Consider the following 21,011-nt stretch of genomic DNA (forward strand, 5'->3'; position numbering starts at 1 on the left):
GTTTGTATTTAGTAGTATCAATCATTGTTTTAGAGAAGCTGACAATCAATAGTCCTGTTGCCGGATGCAAAGATATCGTTGTGACAGTCAAATGAGTGTTACTATACAGTACAGTTGTATTAAATATCCACAGTGGTGCATGCAGTATACCTGGCATGCATACATTTTTCTGTAAGCATGCCAAGTTTCTATGGCTCATTATAATCATCTACAGGTTGCACTGAATTTCAACAAGCAGCATCCCTCCTGTTACTATTAAAAGTGGAAATGAAAAATAAATGAGGATTAAATAAGAAAAATGCAAGCTCCCCAATAACACTGGATTTATCTTTCATGTTTAATTTATTTAGATGAGTGCCTATCTATTCTTCAGGCATGCTGTGCCACTATGATACTTTGGGAAACAGTGCACCTACATTGTTTCCACACTCCAAACACACACCAAGTGTCATTTTCCCACACATACACTCAAGGTATGAGGATCTTTGAAATATATGTGCCTGCACCATACGTGACCGATAAGCCTCTAAATTTAGCTGATTCCATTGGTTTTCACCGTACTCAGACAATCCATATATGGTAGACCTGACATATATAAACCCTGCAGTTAGACCTCTACTCCACAGGTCCACAAGGTGAGTCCAGCTGCAGAATGCAGGGGAGTGTGAACTAAATATACGAAGATGAACCTGTTTTTGTATCTCTGCTCTGAGTGAAGGCTCTGTCTAATTCCAGTTTGTATCCTGCAGGTCTGCTGAGATGGCTTACACGTGCGTTTCCAGGTTATCTGCTCTGGCTCTGCTGCTGCTGTCCGCCTGCTGCTGGGCTCAGAGTGAGGTAGAGTCACAGTGAGATCATGTTGCTACAGAAAGCTGTTATTTAAGAGTTGACTTTTTAAGCTCCTTCTGAGAGATATAGCTTGAGTCTCCATGATGCAAGTGGATTTTTTTATACTTAAATTATTATTTATAATTTAGCATTTATTAGTTATCTGACCGTGGATATCTGTTAACATTCAGCTTTGTGATTTCATGTTGTTTGTCTGTATATGTTTCTAATATGTTTTGGTTTTCTCTCCTGGTCAAATGCTGAAGCTTCAGGCAGGTATGTAATTTGCTGAGCTGGTCAGACCTACTAACATGCTCACAGTACTGAGGCTTGGTTAACGCTATACAGTGAAGTAAAATTGTGTTTTTGTGGATGTTTTTGAGCAGAGGACATTTCAGAGGAGCTTTCTGTTTCTGAGCTGCTGGAGAGAGCCAACCGTAATCTGAGTAAGTGTGAGTTGCTGCAGTCACTGTTTTTCTTTGTTGGCAGTTCCAAGAGTATGAATTTGCTGTACGATGTCTTTCAGTCCGTTCTGACGATGATCCCATCCTGACTGGAGGAGACATTGCCATCGACAGCGAGGCAGAGAAAAATGCCGACCCCTGCACCAGCAGAGGGTGCATGTGGGGCAAGTGGACTGACGGGAAGGTCTACATTCCTTATTACATCACCAATCACTTCTGTGAGTGTGACATTGACAACATTAGTGAATGTTAAGGGTTAACAGGGACGTTTGAAAGAAAACTAAATTCTGTCACTTTTTAGATCTCAGTTATTAAGACATAAAACACATCCTGACCTAGTTCAACGTCTTGAATTTTTGACTAAACCATGGACTTTTCCAGCCTCCCGTGAGAAGGCCATCATCACCCGTGGACTGGAGTCTTTCTCTTCCTTCTCCTGCATCCGCTTCAGGCCCTCAAGAAGCAGTGACCGCGACTGGTTGAGCATTGAGTCACAGAATGGGTAAAAACCGGTGATGAGTATCAGCTAAAAGTTGTCTTCAGACTCCAGTGCCTTTCAACTTATTCCTCATTCTCTCCAGCTGCTACTCCTATGTTGGACGTCGTGGTGGTAAGCAGGTGGTGTCTCTGGCCCGTCGTGGATGTCTTTACCATGGTACAGTCCAGCATGAGCTGCTCCACGCTCTGGGATTCAACCACGAGCAGACACGCTCAGACAGGGACAACCACATCAAAGTCTTGCTGCAGAACGTTCAGTCTGGTAATGCAGTTGTTTGTTTCTGCAACATTATAGATGGAATCAGATAAACTTCAGAGGAGTAGATTCATATTGAAAACACAGATGTGACTCCTGAAGTCCTTTTGTTCCAGGGTAAACAGCCTGAACTGAAGAAGTATGATCTTTGTCCTTTACTATTTTATTTTCTTTTTAGGAAAGGAGCACAACTTCAGGAAGATTGCCACCCTCAACCAGGGCACTCCCTATGATTATAACTCCGTCATGCAGTACCACAAGTAAGATCAACTCATGCCACTTCAGCCCTTCTCTGTGTATATGCTGTGTGTCTGGATGTGGCATAGTTCATTCTAAATGTGTCCTCTGGTTCTGTTGTAGGTATGCCTTCTCCAAGAACAATAAGCCCACCATGGTCCCCATCCCCAACGCCAATGTTTCCTTTGGCAGTGCTAAGGAGATGAGCCGCACTGACATTGCCAGGCTCAACACACTCTACAAGTGCTGTGAGTCCACATGAGTCCATTATGGACATACAGTACACACACACACACACACACACACACACACACACACACACACACACACACACACACACACACACAGAGCTTGTGATCCACTTTGACCAATACTGTACTCTACACTTTTACAGAGGAAGTCTGTCCAGATGTGCTACGATACAGATCAGAGGGGAGACTGAACAACCTGCAGACCTCAACACATCAGCACAAGGTTCAATCATCATCCCATGATGTTGCTCATTAGAATAAAAACTGTGCTTTTTCATGCGGTCGACTTCAGTGAAAAATCAACTCACAGGAATGTTATTGACCCTAAAAATACCTCTAAAATGTTGTTTAGGACAAATTAAACTCAACACCTTGAATATGTCTCTTATACTCTGTTGAAAGTCGATGATGAAACTGTGCAAAGCCGGATCTTGAAATGGCAGATCTTTTCTCTGCTGTCTGGGAATAAAAATTGTATTGCATCCAAGTAAATGTGCTGACTGTGTTTTGTTGGGTTTTGTGCATATCATGTTTTTGGATTAAACTCAGTTTTGTTCTCCGTCCAGAGAGCACTGAACAATCTTGGAGTGCATGGCAGCGTGGCAAGAACAAACCCACTGTAGTCCAATTTTCTAAACATCATGCATGCAAGCTAGAAGACTAATGACAAAATGTTTTGTGGACAGATGAGACCAAAGTAGAACTGTTGATGCAAAAAGTTCAAACTGAGCTGTGACCTTTCATGCCATCTTACAGCACACTCTATAAGTTATTTTATTCATTCATTAAGACATGAACAGAGATCAGATTACTACTTGGAACCTGAACATTTCCGAGCCCTTTAAAATTTGAGCACTTTGTGACATAGATTGATCTGTTCTGTCAGTCAATGGTTCCTACACGGATTCAGACAGCCTCTTCTATCTGTACACAGGCAGTAACGCTGCTAACAAAGTGAAGGCACATTTAGTTTCAGCAAAGCATCAGCACACATTAATAATAATAATAATCATTAGATGAATCATTATGGGGGAAGGTCCTTTGAGACTGTGAATTACTGGTTCATTCCCCTCTATGCCCATGGCTGAGCTGAGCAAAGCAAAACAAAACAAAAAAACTGCTCCCGAGACACACCGCATGGCTAAATGGCCAAAAAACAATTCCTTTTAAGTGTGTGCATACACAATATACATGACCAATAAAGCTAATTTGGAATCAAAGTACATGAAAGTAAATGTCTCAATTACAGCTATTTCACAAAACAAAGGGTAATTTAGTTGTTTTGAGCTTAAGATTATTAAGACATGTTTCATTATATGTAGACTAATTTATTCACGCAAGCATATGTGATTTTATGCCTCATTTTATTTATGAAGAGCTTTCTGGATGGCTGAATTGAGCCACAGCTATAGTTGTCGTGTGCATAGTTAAACTCAGTCCACTGTGATCTGTCCAGCATGTTTCTGTCAATGTCCTTGCTCTGTAAGTTTGTCCTCCACTTTATCAGCAGTTAGGTTCAAGAGGCACGATCTCAAAGCATCAATCAGATCCTTTGTCCGGGCGTGAGGTCCTTGAATTTTCCTCCACTCCTTCAGCAGCTCCACTGCAGTCTCCTCTAGGTCTGTGGGATGTTGCTTGGAGATGGACTCAAGCTTTACATCACTCACACGTAGTTTGCGACCCAGTTTTCTCCAAGACTTCCCCAGATTCTCTGAGATCACCTGTGTTGCAATCTCTAGTTTGGCTGAAAGAGTAAGAGAAGACACAGAGGTTTTAGAGAACAACAGAACAATTACTAATATTTACAGCATGAAAATTTACTGTACATCTACAAAAGAGGACAGGTGGTTGGTAAATGTGGCAGGCGTACTGCACATGGTAGTGTACCAGCAGATGGGGGGAATGTTCATGGTCCACAGATTGAGGAGAGATGGGTTTAAAACATTCTGAAATCAAAAGTAAAAGTCTCAGAGGTAACACTGCAGCTCATTGTACATTTTTCTATCTGCTTACTCATCTTTTATTTTCCTGTTTGGCTTTGGCTTCTACTTCTCTGCCTCTCTCTGATACTCATATTAATAAACTTAAATGAAACGGAATGCAATGTCCGCTATGTGATCCAATAAGCAATAAGCTTGTGGTTCATTAAAGTCTGTCTAAGTTCAGTAAGTTAATAATAAGTTAATTGCCGATAAACAGGTCTATTTGCTGATATACAGGTCTAGCGTGTTGACTCTCAATGCAGATCTTATGGATGCCCCTTTCGCACAAAAAACATAGTCCTGAGTTTGTGTCTAAAATGAACAATAATCATAGATTAAAGTCTATAGCTTATCCTGCTCTTATTTATCTATGTTTATCCTCTGATCCTTAAACACTCTCATTTAGATCTTAGAAATATACAGTACATATACGTATATATATGTACACACATTTTCTTTCTCAGTAATATTAATGTTTACTATTTTCTCTGTACCTCTGTACACAAATCAGCCACAACATTATAACCACTGACAGGAGAAGTGAATAACATTAACCTGCTGAGAAACCTTTGGACCTGGTATTCATGTGGATATTAGATATGTACCACCCACCTAGACCAGACCAGACCAGACACCCCCACCCCATAGCACTGACACTCCTAGATGGTAGCAGCCTGACACAGACACACACACAAAAATGCTTTAAAAAAATCATGAAGAACACTAAGTTTTTCATGTTCTCCAAATCCACTAGATCTCAAACTGATCAAGTATCTGTGAGATGATCCTCAACCCATAGGATCCAAAGACCCCCACTAATAACATTCAGTTACCAGTCACCACAGGACACCCTTAGAAGACCCATGTCCATTCTGTGATGAGTCACAACTGTGTTGGAGGCACAAGGGAGAATATTATGTCATAATACTGTGGCTGATTGGTGGGCTTGGTGTATTGGAGTATATAGCAGTAACTAGTGATGTGCAGGTCAATACTGAAATATCGATACCTCTGATACCAGATCTTTATGCTCTAAAATCAATGCTCAAATCAAAATATTGATACTTTTGATACTTCAATCATTTCAGGTAATGTATGCAATTTAAGTAACTAAAGTATTGCATTATGGCAACACAACAAACCTTGAAACACCACAAGTTAAACCACAACACAGAAAACAAGGCATTTATGATAAGGTGATCAGAAGAGGAAAGCACATTGTCAGAATTAAGACGAAAGTTTATATAGTAATTCATTATTAAACAATAAATGATTTTAATGGTTTTATTATCTTATTTATTTATTTTAAACACCATTTTCACATATTTTGTTATGAGTGTGTCTTCTGGTTTTTCTGTTGTATTAGCTTGGCTATGACGCAGCAACCTTAAGATACTTCTGAGCTTAAAAATAAATAAATTACTGAATTTTAGTCAGTATCTGATCGGAATATCTTGCCATGCTTGCCTGCCAGCGAGTCTGTCGTTTAGTGAGCCACAGAGCTTCACAGAGACCGTCAGTATGCGCCACATCGAGGTTGTTGCCACAGATGAGTCACTACGAGGAACACGTCCTTGCTCTTCCTGCGGCTTGTATTTCTTTGTACTGACTTACCCTTCTCCGTCTCGTCCGGTTCATTGTCGGGGGGTGCTTCATGGCCGTCCAACTTGTCCACAAGATCTTGTCTCTTAATTTCTTTGAGAAGGCGGGACAGAAAGTCCGTGTTGTTAGCAGACAGTTGGCCCCTCTGCGTCAGGACGTCAAACAGTTTCAGTCCGGTGTCGATTTTCTCCAACTTTCTTTTCCCGATTTCTGGAACCAAGAACTTAATATTCACCATGTCTTCAGCAGACAGCTGGTTGGATATATCCAGCAAAACAGCGTTAAACTGTATAGGAGTCATATCTGGGACACAAGCTGGACACCAGCTGAAACGCCGACAATTTGTCTCACAAAACAGAAAACTTTTACTTTCGCTTCCGCCTATGCTTACTTCCTTTCTTCTTCTCTGTGTTTTGAATTTACTGGCGAATTACTGCCCCCACCAGGATACATATGATTACTGCAGCCTTATATATATATATATAAAATAGAAAATAGAAAACACAGAGAAGCCACCTTAATTGGACTCTATCTAAATGTTTTTTCTTTCTGTGCTATACATTCTAGGATAACATGCTTCACTGTTTATGGTCACTTCATCTCCTTAATTTGTCCTCTGAGTGCTCCTGTACCAAGGCATATGCTGATTTTTTCATTCCTCTCAATCCCAGAATGCCCGGGAACCCAGGAGAGTTTTAGCCTACATCAGTACCAGCTCCCTCTGTATTAAACTTGGCAAAAAAACAAATCTCTCTAACCATGCTGTACCCCTTTTAAAACAGAACAGCTGCTGAATGTGAGCAAATTAATACTTGATTTTGTCTGTTATCCATTATAATACACCATTTTGCTGTATGCTGCTGCTGTCACTCAACAATCTCCCTTGCAGGATGACGTAAGTCTATCTATCTATCTATCTATCTATCTATCTATCTATCTATCTATCTATCTATCTTTCTGTCTGTCTGTTTTACTATCAGAACCATTTACTATCAAAGCTAGCCTGACTCCTTCATGGCCTACGTCACTGTGGCGTCACACTGTCAACTGGAGGCAAAACAGATGGAAGCCTGAGGCGAACACTTTTGACCACGAACATGTCGTCTTACTGTATTTCAAAAACACTAACTTGAAGTGTCATCACATACCAGGCACTGCCAGTCGTAGACAACTTTGATTTGAATTTTAAAAGAAAGTTTGGAGTGAGACAATCAACAATGTGCACAATTCATATCAGGTCAGATTACAGTTTTTTTTCCTTTGGTTTGGCTCATTTCTTAAGGCAGAAATTACATTCTCAAAACTCAAAGATCATTTGGCAGAACAGTCTTACAGTTCACCACAACACCATAGTTCACTTGCAAAAGCTCATATCTCTCCCAAAACCGTTCATTCATGCTTCAAAACTAAATTTCTTTCCCATATAAATAGTCAGTGCCACCAAAAGGCAAAAGATCCTTCTCAATTGCTTTGGCCCATTTCTCCAAACAGACTGGACGTTCTCAACACTCTTGGTTCTTTTGCCAAAATAACCTGGATGGTTCAGCACAACACCATGGTTCACCTCCAAAAGCTCATATCTCTCCCAAAACAGTTCACTCATGTGTCAAAACTAAATTTCTTTCTCATATAAACAGTCGGTGCCCCCAAAATGCATTGTCCCTTTGGCATTGTGTGAGCAGTGCAAGTCAAAATGATTAGATGTTTTGTCACTATGGCAGAGGACCATTGAAATATCCCTTATGTCCACCTCTCAGTCTTAGCCCAGTACTTCATTCACAATGGTTACTGTACTCGTTTTTTTTTTAACTAACAGAATACAATTGTGTATAACACTGAAAAAAAAGAAACAATAGGACTTTACGGTAAGAGTACCCTCCAAGGTTTGACTTCACACATTGCACTCATACTGCCAAGGAAATTTAACCATTTTTATTCACACACATGAAGTAACTGCCATACATCAGAGTTAAAAGAAAATGTATACAGCACAATATACTGTAATATAAACACATACACACAAAAAACTAGGAAAATTATATGTAGCCTACAGTGCTGTAAATTTAGCCGGAGATTCAAAACTAACATTTCTTCACTGGCCGCTGTCCTCACCCTCCCTCTCCTGGCCATCATCCTCACCCTCCCTCTCCCGGGTTTCATCCTCACCTTCCTGGCCACAGATTCTCGTCCATATCACAGCGCATATTCTCCCTTCCGATGCAACGAGGGAAGAAACGGCGTGCATGTCGCAACCATCCCCCTGCACTGATCTCCTGTAATATCATCACACGCAGTGTCCATTGCATGGAGCAAGGCCCTCTGATTTTGAGCCTGATGTTCGTACACTCTCCACCTCCAAGCGGAGAAAAACTCCTCAATAGGATTGAGGAAAGGAGAGTAAGGTGTTAGGAACACCATGACCATCCTTGGATGAGTAGTGAACCAGGCTCTGATGAGCGAGCCATGGTGGTCCTCGGCCTCTTCCCACTATTCTACCACCACACACCATTACTCTTCCTCCTCTTCTTCTTCCTCTTCCTCGAGCAGGCAGTTGCCCTTGTTCATTTACTTGGCCAGGTGCCTCCATGTTCAGAAATTGTACTAGTCCTGGTCAAGCTCTATATGTACATGTTTGGCAGCATTCACAATCATGGACAGCACCTGTCAGGCAACTAAACATTGTTTGATTGGTCATCTGAGATGTGTGAAACTCCTCTTTTGTTAGTCAAATTCTAGTTTCACCTGACTGTCAATTAATCAATTTATCAAATGTTCCAAGAGATTCATATATGATATTCATGGTATTAGGTTCTTGACTCATTTTGACAATTGAACAGACTATTTTGCATGTGATGACTTATAGAATGAAATGATGCTGACATGTTTTGGAGAGAATAACCATTAGACTGAGAATCAATCAATCAGTTTAGATCAACAGGATCTATTCACTTGTAAATTGTGCTAAATGTAGGCTAACCGTGCTAACTGTAGGCTACCTGTACTTAATCATTTGCAAAATGTACGAAGACATTTGCAAAGTGAGGAAATCAATGAGAAATACAATTCTGTTGTGAACAATTGCCAAGTGGTTTGGAGGTTTGTCCATGTTGTTTTGAGAATGTAATTTCTGTTTCAAGAAATGAGCCAAACCAATAGAGAAAAACTGTAATATGTAGTGCATCATCAGTTTCAGCCTGGATAACATTATGGGTTAGAATAAATCGTGACTGAAATTACGTTACCACAGTCTAACTTAAATAAATAAATAAATAAATAAAAAAAACTCAGGATTCCTCTAAAATATATTACAGGAAGACAAGAAGGATTTTATTTGTGGCCAAACCATTTCCCACTGCTGTGCACATAGGGACAGAACACACACAAAAAAGACAAAAAATACAAATTTCTTTTACAGCAGATCATCGATAAGCATCATCTCTGACTCCTGAACTCCCGAGTCAGAGATGAGAATATCTCTGCAAACTGAGTTTAACCCTCTGTTTATGTAGAGACTATTGGATTAATGAGTTGCTCCAGAAATAAATAAAACAAACATAGAGAGAAGATATGAACATATTTGGGTCATCAAATGAAAATGCCAGATACACTGAGACTTACTCAAGTTAACATATGTTATGATTTTATAACAACAGACCAATTAGAATTCGATCATTAATTCAAACTCTTTTACTTTCAAGTTTTAAAGTTATAAGAACAAACACAATTTGCAGAGACAGCCCAGTCCTTTATAGTCATTTTAAAAATAATCAATCAGAGTGTGCTCATAGAGGCTGGGACAAAGTTCCCTGGGTCTCTATGGACCCCTCACCTCCGCTCTCTGTGCAGCGTCTTTGTTGTTACCTCTCAAATTCAGTGCACTTTTTGCTAATAAAAATAATATGTTGTAGTCTGTGATAATTTAGTTAGTAACTTCAAGTAACTTCATTTAAAATGTGCACCATGTATACATACAATCTACTAATACATCTTAAAGCTCTTAATAGTAGTTTTTGCCACAACATACCTTTGCAAGATGCACACAGTCACAACATGAAATAATAATGTACCTTAGCTGAGATGTATTTTAGTTATGTATTAAACAAACAAAGTGAGATGTTGGAATGTCTGTAAACATCTCCACTCTAGGTCATTTACATCTGGTTTATTTGCAGTTAGTTTAATCAACAAAAAAACAAGAGACTATTTGGTTATACATGCAAAGACACTCACACGCTCTGAAACGTGCTTTGACATACATTAAGAATAGATAATAGCATATTACAATGTGTGACTGCTGTTGGTGTTGTAACAGCAAACATGGCAAAAGGCCACAGAACAAAGACAAGGAATAGGGGCATGGGGTATGTCTCCACATTTGAGATACAGAGGAAAGGAATATTTGAGCAAGAACAAGCTCCAAAGCTCGCTAATGTATTTATACCCACACAATATGAAAGAGAAAATGATTTCGTAAAAAGTGTCGTCCTTTGAGGTACAGTAAAGATGCCCATTATTTTGTTTTCAGCTTGTAAAATAATGCATTTAAAGTAAATGAGTGTATTTGTGAATCTATCTATAACTGGCAGACCACTCGCCCCTCGTGCGCTAGCGACACTTTCATTTATGGAAATACAGTTGCATTGTAACTACAAACAAAGTAACAACATTTTCAGCTTAAAGTCATCATACAAAAGTGAACATAAAACTGGATATTACATTCTATCAGTCAGCACTGAGGGCTTCAATTGGGAAAGAATGAGCATATTTACAGGAGGGGGCAGATTACACACTGCAGACTGTGTATTTCACTCTACATCCTACTCCCATTGTTCAGTTACATATGTAACCCCTTTTTGTGGTTTAGGGGTTAGTACAAATGAAAACATATTTCTGTCCGTGTGCTTTGTTTAAGAGCTGCAGGTTTAGAAAAAATGCCAAGTAATTTATAAGAATAATATAAAGCCAAAGATAATAATGTTGAAACAGAGCTGCTTTGCATGGTTTGATCTATCTCTTTACCTGAAACCTACTAAATAGAAGTTTTAGATAGGTCAGTCACAGTTTAAAGGGTGATGAGGTCAAGGTTTGACCCTGGAATTGCTGTAAAAATATCAGACATTCACCCTCTGTCACTGAGGTGCCTTTGAGTAGGACGCTATTGCTGAGACACAAAGAAATTCATACAAAAACAAAAATCCATTGACATGAGAATCTCACACTGGTAGGAAACAATGTCTCAGTCCCATTTGTTCCACGATGCAGTAAACTGGTATACATCGTATATGCAATAAACATGTGATTCTCCAATTTTAGTACACAGTAACTTAAATCTGTCTGTACAGATGTTCGATAAATAATAGGACAACAATTTAAAACTGACATTTGCATTTTAATTTACACTCGTATATCTACGCCAACAAGCAGACTTTGTGGCCATTTGGGGGCAGCAGACATCAGCTGAAAACTGATATATACACTAAGTATCATTACCTTTTTGGTTGATTAAGCAAACGCAATTTCTAGGCACACAAGCATTTAACTGATTTGGATCACTGTTAATGATATCAGTCTTAAAGTAGCAATGTAGACAATCTTGTCTCAAAGAAATGTCTGTCACTATTACAGAATGAGGTAACACAAAAGTAAAACAAGATTATGGCCCACTAACATTCAGTGCTCTGTGTAGTTAATGTTCTGGATATAAATGCAAAATCACTGCAGACAATAGCAAATGCAATATGTGCAATCTGAGCACATCCTACTATACTGCAGCTTCACATTAAAAGCATTTCATTGGAAAAACACAATTTGTCTTTTATTCTAATGCAGTCGAAGCAATGTATTTTGTAAGAGATCTTACACTTCTCACTAAAAAGACAATGGAAACATTTGGATTAATATTATTATTATTATTATTATTTTGACAGCAGGTCCCTTTAAAGTAGTAATGTAACAACAGAGAACTGCATGAAACAGGCTGTTGTTCGCAGGCTGATGCCATGTACAAAAAACGTCAGTTATTACCTGACTTTTTTCCAAGTGGTAATAGTTTATTTGTCACCTGAAATTCTGTAACCAGTGCTATTAAACCATATTTGCTGTTACTGCCTGTCACCAAATCAACAAGGACGTAAATCTTTGATAAAGTCGCATTGATCAAATATGAACATTAACAAGATATAATGAAGTGTTGCTCATAATGATGAACTATGCAGTGGTTAATCTGAACTTCTTTTACTGCCCCCAAGTTAAAAGCAAACAAACAAAAATAGTTCACGTTAAAACCAATACCAGAGTTTAGTAAGCGAATGCAGGACATTCAGTGTATCGACAGCATCTCACCATGTGAGAGGGAATGTTATTTTGTGCTATAAATTTGGCCAACTGCAACTTTAAGAACTGCAATATACAGAGAAATGTAAAAAAAATAAAAAATAAATAATCATAATAATAAAGCAATGATACTCTTACAAGAGAATTAGAAAACAAATATCAAGAAAATTTGCAAAATCCTGCTGTTCACTCCAACAACCAAAGCACGCGTTCATGACCATGTTGCATATTCAAAATGTACACCAATAAATGTCCACACTTACCAAAAACAGACAAAAATGATGAGACTGGTGTTGGAGAGAAGTATCTTCTCAGCAGGACCATTTGGACGGACTTGTGTATTTTGCCTTTATTATGAAAGCTGAACTGAAGTCTCAAGAGACAGGTGCTAACAGGATACATGGCATTCAAAGTTTGTTGGAGTCTTAACCAAGAAAGCTCACCACTACGAAAAAAACAATAATAAATTTAACTGGGGCGTACACTGGCTGATATAATTTGGGCAGTGGTTCAGCTGATTGGTCTGTGTGCTTGATTGGCGAGATGGACTGTGATGTGATCTTGCCTTCTGAGAATGGCCTCAATTTGAGAGGTGATCAAGAATCCAATGGTCACTGTGGCTGCATGAATTATGTGACCTGATGAAAGTGTCGCCTCAGAGAAAGACATGAAGACTTGCTTTATGGTTATAGAAAAGGCAAGAAATAACCAAGACTTAACTGTTGTGCCTCAATTCAAAAGCCCTTTAAACACTGGACTGGAACCCCAGCACATTTAATTAAAACATTTAGCAAAACTGAAACAATGCAGACACACACTTGTGTGATATATGTGCAGATATTTGCCAACACACAACACATCTGGCAGCTGTCTTACAAGTCTCAGAACGAACAGAAAACAACAACAACAAAAAGCTTGGATCTTAGGGGGTATTAGCCCACATTGTTTACTCTCTACTCTGAAATTCACATGGAGTGAGTACAGTACGAAATAATGCTTGTAGCAGATATCAAGCCAATCAAAACACTATGGGACTCTATAAAGCAAAGGCAAACTTGTTAACTGGCAGGGCAATGGCCCTAATGTATGGCTTTAAGGTCACTGCTGTGTCTGTGAATTGCTAAGCCAGAGCTATGGTTTAAACCCGGACAAATATCTCTGGAAACCATAGACCTGAAGACCACAGCCCTCATTCAGCCTGACAGAGCAGGAGAAGATTGAAAAGAATCACCTTATACAGGCATGCAAAACCTGTCAGTCATGTCATTCCAACAAGTCTTGGAAAAATATGAATTTAGCTGATTTTTAGACTGTGGCATAATGAGGGAAAAGGTGTGGGGTCTGTACAGTTTCTGAATGCACTGTTTGATAGGCTGCATGCTGCATGCCGAGTTTGGCACTAGTTCTTCTCTCCAATGGCTTGTTCCTTTCAAATACATCCAATAAGATAAGTCTATGGCTGATAACTACGCACTTGTTAGATTTTGGTTAATGGATAAACATTTAAAATGTCTGAAAAAAATTTAACTAATGTCTAAATATGGAGCACGACCAGTCTCTACAGCGATGGAATTCTAATGTGTACACATCAAAGTGTGAGTTCCACAAATATTCCAAAACGACATGAATGCAGCAAAAAAACTAACAATGTATCAATGAACGACTGTTTTAACCTTGACCAGCAAGCTCTAGCAGCTGATTAACCTACTTACAGTTTGATGTGTTTTCTCATTGCCGTTTGTGCTTGTTTTAACAGACCCAGTAGCTCGCAGTTTAACTGCAGCTAGTGTGAGAAATGGGCCGTGAGCGGGGCTGTTGACCCTGACTCACTGGTGAGGAAGGAGTGCAATTGTCCTGGCTGTGGTTGTCTCTTGGTGCAAGCCTTTTGCCCTGCTCCTCCTTCATAAAGAGCTCCACCATGAGGATCTTCTCCTTGTGAATTTGGAGGCTGATGTCCTTGGGGATGTCTGGGATCAGCCAGTCCACAAAGTCACTCATAAGCATCACCACATTCTATACAGGGCAGTGAACAGAGAAAAAGAAACCACTCAGAGAAGAACATGTCATTGTCTTTGGGCCTTTGACCAACAGATGTGATGACATTAAAGCTTCTGTTTTAGAGTTTTACAAATCGGATGTCTGTACAACATTCCCATGCCTTATAAGCGGCTAATAGTGACTTTTCTGGAGAGGGCAGTGGAGCTAACACCAGGCTAATGTTTCAACTCCCCAGTTGGACAAGGAGCCGCACACTGACATTTCAGAACATTTTTCACTTTAATATGCAGACCTACCTTTTTTAAGGACTGTTGGGCAACTGACTAAATAATTAGTCGTCCTTTTTATATGACATTGTAAAAACAAAATAGCAAAACAAACATTGTGATTGTACATAGTTCTACTACACACTAATTACTTATGATATGGTGTTAGCACAGCAGTTGAAATAAATTAAATCTGGAAATCAAACAATGTGGCGACACAGGCCAGGTTCCTTATTATATTACAATCCAATACATAGATAGATAGATAGATAGATAGATAGATAGATAGATAGATAGATAGATAGATAGATAGATAGATAGATAGATAGATAGATAGATAGATAGATAGATAGATAGATTGACTTACTAGCCTTTAAACATGCACATGCACTTTGATAATATTATCTGTGTTTCGTTCCAAACCTGAAAGACGATAACAAAGGTGAGGCGCGCAGCTAGAATAGCCCAGAACTCTTTGGAAAGTTCATATGGAGTGTTAGACCATGGAGGCTCTCTGTAGTCCTTATACCTGCAGATAGAAACAAATACAGACAAAAAATAGAGTTGACATGATTTATTTAGACAATTTTACAATTTTTGTCCTATAAAAATGACAACTCTACACACTACAAAGACTATATGCAAAGACATTGGCAAATTTAAAACCAATGTGGTTTCAAAACAGATTCAGAAGTGAAAGCTTACCTGCATATATCTACTTTGTAGCCCAGATGCATTGGCTCCAGAGGGTCTGTGCCAGGCTGGAAGTCGCTGACGTTGAAGTACGACAATGTGTGATTAATGAAGCCATGCATGGTGCCATCAGGGCTGTACGTATACTGGTAGACCAGCCGAGGGATGAAGTCAGAGGTGAAGGAGATAACAAAGGCCTGTGGAACATAGAGCTGCTCATGTTTTACTGTGTTCCTGAATCCAACAAGCAGGATAAACAAAAAATAAGAAGCAACGAACTACTGCTATTGTGTATTTTGATTCGTATTTTGATTTCATTTTCATTTTCCAGCTATGCAATACAGTTAGGGAGTTCAACCTGCAGCATGTGGGTAATCCAGGGCCTGACAGCAAGGTTCACAATGTAATACCATGATTATTGCAAAATTTGGCCTTGCTGACATATGCAAGTGCAGTTCTAACTTTAAACACCATGTTTAAAAATTAAAGGGATTACCTTAGCTTATCTTATACACTATATACACTACTATCAGGTCACTGTTGTCACTTTCCCAACCCCATCACAATCATTCAAATCTTTATCTGTCTCTCAGGCCTGCAGAAGTGTTGTCGGCACAAAAACAGACATATCTGTGAAATTATAGATATATATTATTATAGACAGTTCAATTAGAACATAAAGATTTTGGTGCCTTTGAGAAAGGCAACTTATTCTCAAAGAATGTCTCAGCTACAATCACAGGATGTTGTGTGGCTGAAATGCAGCTTTTGTAAAAGGTTAACAGGGTCCAGGTTTCCCCAGAAAATATGCCATTGATTCATTTTTCAAGATGAACCCTGTCCTGTTTTGGAAGTACAACCGTTCAGACTTTAAAGATGGATAGGACTTACGTTGACTATAACAGCTACTTTGCTGAGGCCCCTCAAGAGGTTGTACCAGATACCTACAGAAAGAGAGAAAATGAATTCAGTTGAACACAACAGCTCCAAAATTCAGATGCTGCAGTAGCCTAGCAAGTACCAGCAACCACTAGATGGCACAAGCACTCTCAGCTGGTGAGGGAGAGGCTACTGTCTGTATTATAGGAATTTTACAGGTTTGTTGTAGGGAATGTAAGGTACATGTTTGAACTGCACACATTTGAAGTTATGACATGCACTTCCATTTCCTTACATTATATATTTTTTTTGTGCATGGGTACTCCCCCTGGGTACTGAACACATACCGATGTCTTTGGCTCTGAGTGCAATGGGCCTGCGTAGCTCCGTAACAAACTTCTTGGCATCCAGGCGGATCTCAATGATATTGTTCAGAAGAGCAAAGAGGGGAGCCAGAGGGAAGGATGCAACGAAAAGAGTCACCATCCCAAACTGGATGACTAAAAGGACACATCACAGGAGAAATTCGTAAATACAATTACTGGCTTATTTTGACAAAAATAAAACAGAAACTAACTGCATACACCACTGGAGAGACATCATTCAGTACTGATCTAATAAGAGTGAAATCATCTGACCCAAAATACATGTGGTCTAAAACCTGGAAGACAAAACTAAATTTAATGAAAGATAAATAGAGAAAAAATTAATTTTTAGAGATGTACAAATGATAAAAATAAAGAAAGATAAAGAAAAATAAGAAAAAATAAACTTAGTAATAATAAACTAAGCTTTTTTTGTTTGTTTTTCGGTTATTTGGTCATGTTCCCTGATGGATTTTGTTACCTGTAATCAACATATCTCCTTTATCATTACCAAACTGTAAACAACTCACAAATGCCATTGATGATTCGATTCATTTTTGTCTGAACACAACATGCTCACAGTTGCAGTTGCTGCAGTTAGAATGGAGCTTCCTTCTTTGACCACTTGGGAGCAGCAGATCAAACTAATGATAAATATTTCGGACATCAGTTATTTGTGAGGTTTTAAAGATTTAACTGGCAAACTGGATTACCAGAAGTTTCTTAATGGCACATCTAGTAAATTCAAAGCAGGTTTAAGACCAGAGTCATGTTCGTGAAAATATTAGCAGAAGAAAATGGTTCATTTTTATACTGTGCTATATAAGCACATTGGGTGATTGTTGTTTAGAATACAGAACCTGCCTCTGGCTACATTTTATGTTTCATTATCTATTGAAGCGTGTGCTGGTAGGAAATGTGAGTCCTCACACAGTTTGCATGTCGACACACATGCATGCACAGAAATGAAATAATCCATGATCTAGTCAGAGTATTCCATATTCTGTGCATTATCAAATTGATATTTTATCACAACTCAGGAAAATATTTGCTGGTTCAACAAAATTAAATATTACAAATGATTATACAAGAAAATGTATCACTGTAGGGGAAGAGCAACAAGGATAAAACTGACTCACTCATCTCCATATATTCAGGGTTGAGACCAATAAATGGGCCGAGGAAATGGTCTTTCTCATAACGGTGCATGGTTTTGTTCAGCTCCTCTTCTTGCTTTGAGTCAATCTCTGACTTCCTTTTCCGGAGCAGTTTTTTCAGTTTCCTGCACATGACAAGAATTAAACATTCAGCTTACTTTGAGGCAGATTTATGTTCAGTTTTTAACAGAATTAAAGCTGCAGTTAATTGGTTAGTGGACTTGGGATTGTAGGGTCACTGCTTTGAATCCCGTCTACATTCATTGGTGAAGTGTTCTTGAGCAAAACTAACCTCTAAACTGCCCCTGTAGTATGGGAAGTATGGCTCTTTTCAAAGACTCGGTTGATTTTTTTCTTCTCCCTTACAAGAGCTCTTATGGCTCACAACCGGCTCGCAAAAGGATCTTGATTTAGTTTGAGCCTTCTATTTTATGTTAGTCCAGCTTGGCATTCACACATACCAGATGCCTTGGCTTGGATAGCCAGTTTGCTGCATTTACATTCGTCTCTCTCCTGCGCTCTGTATATACTCAGCTTGCGCCACTACACTCAGTCAGTGAGTTTTACATGTACATAATTTTTGGTCTTTGTCCCAGAAACATGTCCTCCTCCTCCACACTAGGTGGCGATATGGGTTTTGTCAGCGGGTTAATACGGGCCCTTTCCCGTTGACCTATTACGTCAAACATATAATAAATAAGAGTCGTTCATGTGGAAGACCGCAGGATGGATAATAGTACATCTTTTTCGTCTTTTCATCTTTCATCATCATTTGTAATGTCCGCGCTACTCACGGTGCAGATAAAATGCGCACTATCCCTCAGGTGGTTCTTCTGTTTACTGTCTTCTCCTGCAACTGGTTTTCTTGGACGTTTTTGTTGTAAATAGTCTTGCTCTTATATAGCGCTTTTCTACCTACTCAAAGGTACTCAAAGCGCTTTTACAGTCAGAAACACATCCACCCATTCACTCACACAAGCACACACACATTCACACACCAATGCCAGTTGCACTGGGAGCAACTGGGGGTTCAGTGCCTTGCTCAGGGACGCTTCGGCATATGGCACACTCGGGGGATTGAACCGCTAACCCTTCGGTTCATGGACAACCCGCTCTACCTACTGAGCCGCCCACAAACACTTACTTGGGAACCAGACAACAATTTACTGGCTTGCGGTCAGCCAGCAATTTCTCCTTGTTTAGCTTCATCCCTACGCCATACTGAATGTGTCACTGCCCTGTGAACTGACATGTGACTGTTATTTTATTCCTTTCTATTTTATGTAACACCAATTAGCCAGCAATAGTTCAGGTTGCAAAATGAGCTGATGTATTGATAAAGTATCAGAAAATACCTCGTCAATATGAATATTACCACACTGATACTGCCTTAACTAAAAGCTCATATGGAGGGACCCATTTGCTTGAGGCTGAACATACATGACTAGGAGAGAGACAGAAAAGAAGAAAGAGGAAAGTGCAGAAGAGAAGGGAAGAGAGGAGGAGAAGACACCAGCAGAAGATCAATCCCTACATGCATCTGAATAAAGCAAATTTGCAGCATACGAACATGATACAAACAAATGCATCCATGATACTAGACACTGTATAAAACGTGAGAGACTGATAAAAATAATGGATGTTGTGGGGGTCATACGCCAGTGCAGCGGTTGTGGAGCATGCACACATGTTGTCTAGTTTAACTCTGATTGAGGCATATACATGCTGATTTCCAATCGCATTATTTGGGTGTCTTAGTAGGATAAGGAACATTCCGATATTAGCTGAGTAACGCATTTACACGCACTTAAGTTTTCCAGTTAGAGTGCCAATAAGGCAATGAACGTAAATGTACGTCCCCCTTCCTTTTATTAATACAATGGTATGATCTTAGTCTGTCCTTGCATGTGTTTGTGTCTATGGGTTTCTTAAAATATACTCCTGCCCTTGCCTGCATGGATTCTCAGGAGTCTGAAACTTCAGCTTGATACAAAGAATTGTGTGTTAAAGTCGGCTCGTTCACATATGTCACATCACTAGCTCTCTGGGTGTTGCTTGAGCGGCTGCCCACTGGTCGGAATGTGCTCAATATTGTGAGTGTGCACAAATGAATAGGTTAAATGCAGAGAATAAGTTTCTTATAGGTTTGCTTTCTTGGCCAAAACAAAGCTGCTTTTTGGTAAATTCACACACATCTGTTGTATTTCTGTACTAGCTGATAATATGGACATGCCAGTGCTTGGATGTCAGACTGTCTGAATCTCACACTGTTCTGTCTTGTTCATGATTAAAAGCGTATTTCATTATTTCAAAATATCTGCTTTACACGTCTAAGTTGATTTGAGGATCCACAGATACATAGACATTCTCATCTTCTCTTTCCTGCCTCTCACTCCATGCATTTATGTGATACTATTGTCTGTGTTTATCTCCATCGTCCCTCCCCCAACTCGCCTTTTTATGAGTGCCTCCAGCCTGGAACTGCATTTTCTGATTTGCAGAGCTGCGTGTTTGTCATCTGTGGGCCATAACCTGCCTATTGTTTATTGCCTACAGTTTTCTATTCCTACCTGAATGTTATGCATAATTCTCCAGCCTATTGATATATCTGTATATTAATACAGGCAACTCATCTGTCATATACACCACCAATCAAAAGATTGGAATTGAATGAGAAAGTATGCCCAAACCTTTGACTGGTAGTGTACATAACTACTATTGTCATTGATGTAGTTTTATGCTTTTGTTTGTTCTTATGGTAGTAACTTCAGGGGGTACTGTGAATGTTGGCTCTATCCATTATTTTTATCAGTCTCTCACGTTTTATACAGTGTCTAGTATCATGGATGCATATGTTTGTATCATGTTCGTATGCTGTGTATTTGCTTTATTCAGACGCATGTAGGGATTGATCTTCTGCTGGTGTCTTCTCCTCCTCTCTTCCCTTCTCTTCTGCACTTTCCTCTTTCTTCTTTTCTGTCTCTCTCCTAGTCATGTACATTCAGCCTCAAGCAGATGGGTCCCTCCATATGAGCTTTTAGTTAAGTCAGTATCAGTGTGATAATATTCATATTGACGAGGTATTTTCTGATACTTTATCAATACATCAGCACATTTTGCAACCTGAACTATTGCTGGCTAATTGGTGTTACATAAAATAGAAAGGAATAAAATAATAGTCACATGTCAGTTCACAGGGCAG

At 39.3% G+C, this 21,011-nt stretch overlaps 3 protein-coding genes across 5 annotated transcripts in view; 1 reads left to right on the top strand and 2 right to left on the bottom strand.

Annotated features, from left to right (window-relative positions):
- The first annotated feature begins 678 nt into the window (after positions 1 to 678).
- Positions 679 to 3,021, top strand: LOC125005171 (hatching enzyme 1.2-like). The gene is made up of 9 exons (XM_047580243.1): positions 679 to 837; positions 1,095 to 1,104; positions 1,215 to 1,274; positions 1,355 to 1,510; positions 1,674 to 1,794; positions 1,874 to 2,052; positions 2,225 to 2,306; positions 2,407 to 2,531; positions 2,678 to 3,021. Coding segments are annotated over exons 1-9 (813 nt in total). The 5' UTR covers positions 679 to 759; the 3' UTR covers positions 2,680 to 3,021.
- Positions 3,022 to 3,272: 251 nt separating this feature from the next.
- Positions 3,273 to 6,517, bottom strand: fadd (Fas (tnfrsf6)-associated via death domain). Its single transcript, XM_047580244.1, has 2 exons — positions 6,131 to 6,517; positions 3,273 to 4,278 (listed from the first exon to the last, which is right to left on the bottom strand). The coding sequence occupies exons 1-2, from the start codon at positions 6,417 to 6,419 to the stop codon at positions 4,001 to 4,003; spliced, it is 567 nt and encodes a 188-aa protein (XP_047436200.1). The 5' UTR covers positions 6,420 to 6,517; the 3' UTR covers positions 3,273 to 4,000.
- A 2,902-nt stretch (positions 6,518 to 9,419) lies between these two features.
- The window catches only part of ano1a (anoctamin 1, calcium activated chloride channel a), a 43,435-nt gene continuing 31,843 nt past the window's right edge, over positions 9,420 to 21,011 (bottom strand). For all 3 annotated transcript variants that reach the window (XM_047580233.1, XM_047580232.1, XM_047580231.1), the window contains 6 exons: positions 17,792 to 17,934; positions 16,635 to 16,787; positions 16,300 to 16,352; positions 15,421 to 15,605; positions 15,139 to 15,244; positions 9,420 to 14,464 (listed from right to left, as the gene is read on the bottom strand). In XM_047580233.1, coding sequence (XP_047436189.1) covers positions 14,225 to 14,464; positions 15,139 to 15,244; positions 15,421 to 15,605; positions 16,300 to 16,352; positions 16,635 to 16,787; positions 17,792 to 17,934 — 880 coding nt within the window. In that variant the 3' untranslated portion in view covers positions 9,420 to 14,224. The remainder of the gene's footprint in view (positions 14,465 to 15,138; positions 15,245 to 15,420; positions 15,606 to 16,299; positions 16,353 to 16,634; positions 16,788 to 17,791; positions 17,935 to 21,011) is intronic.

The sequence above is a fragment of the Mugil cephalus genome, chromosome 3, assembly GCF_022458985.1.
Source record: "Mugil cephalus isolate CIBA_MC_2020 chromosome 3, CIBA_Mcephalus_1.1, whole genome shotgun sequence".
NCBI classification, from domain to species: domain Eukaryota; kingdom Metazoa; phylum Chordata; class Actinopteri; order Mugiliformes; family Mugilidae; genus Mugil; species Mugil cephalus.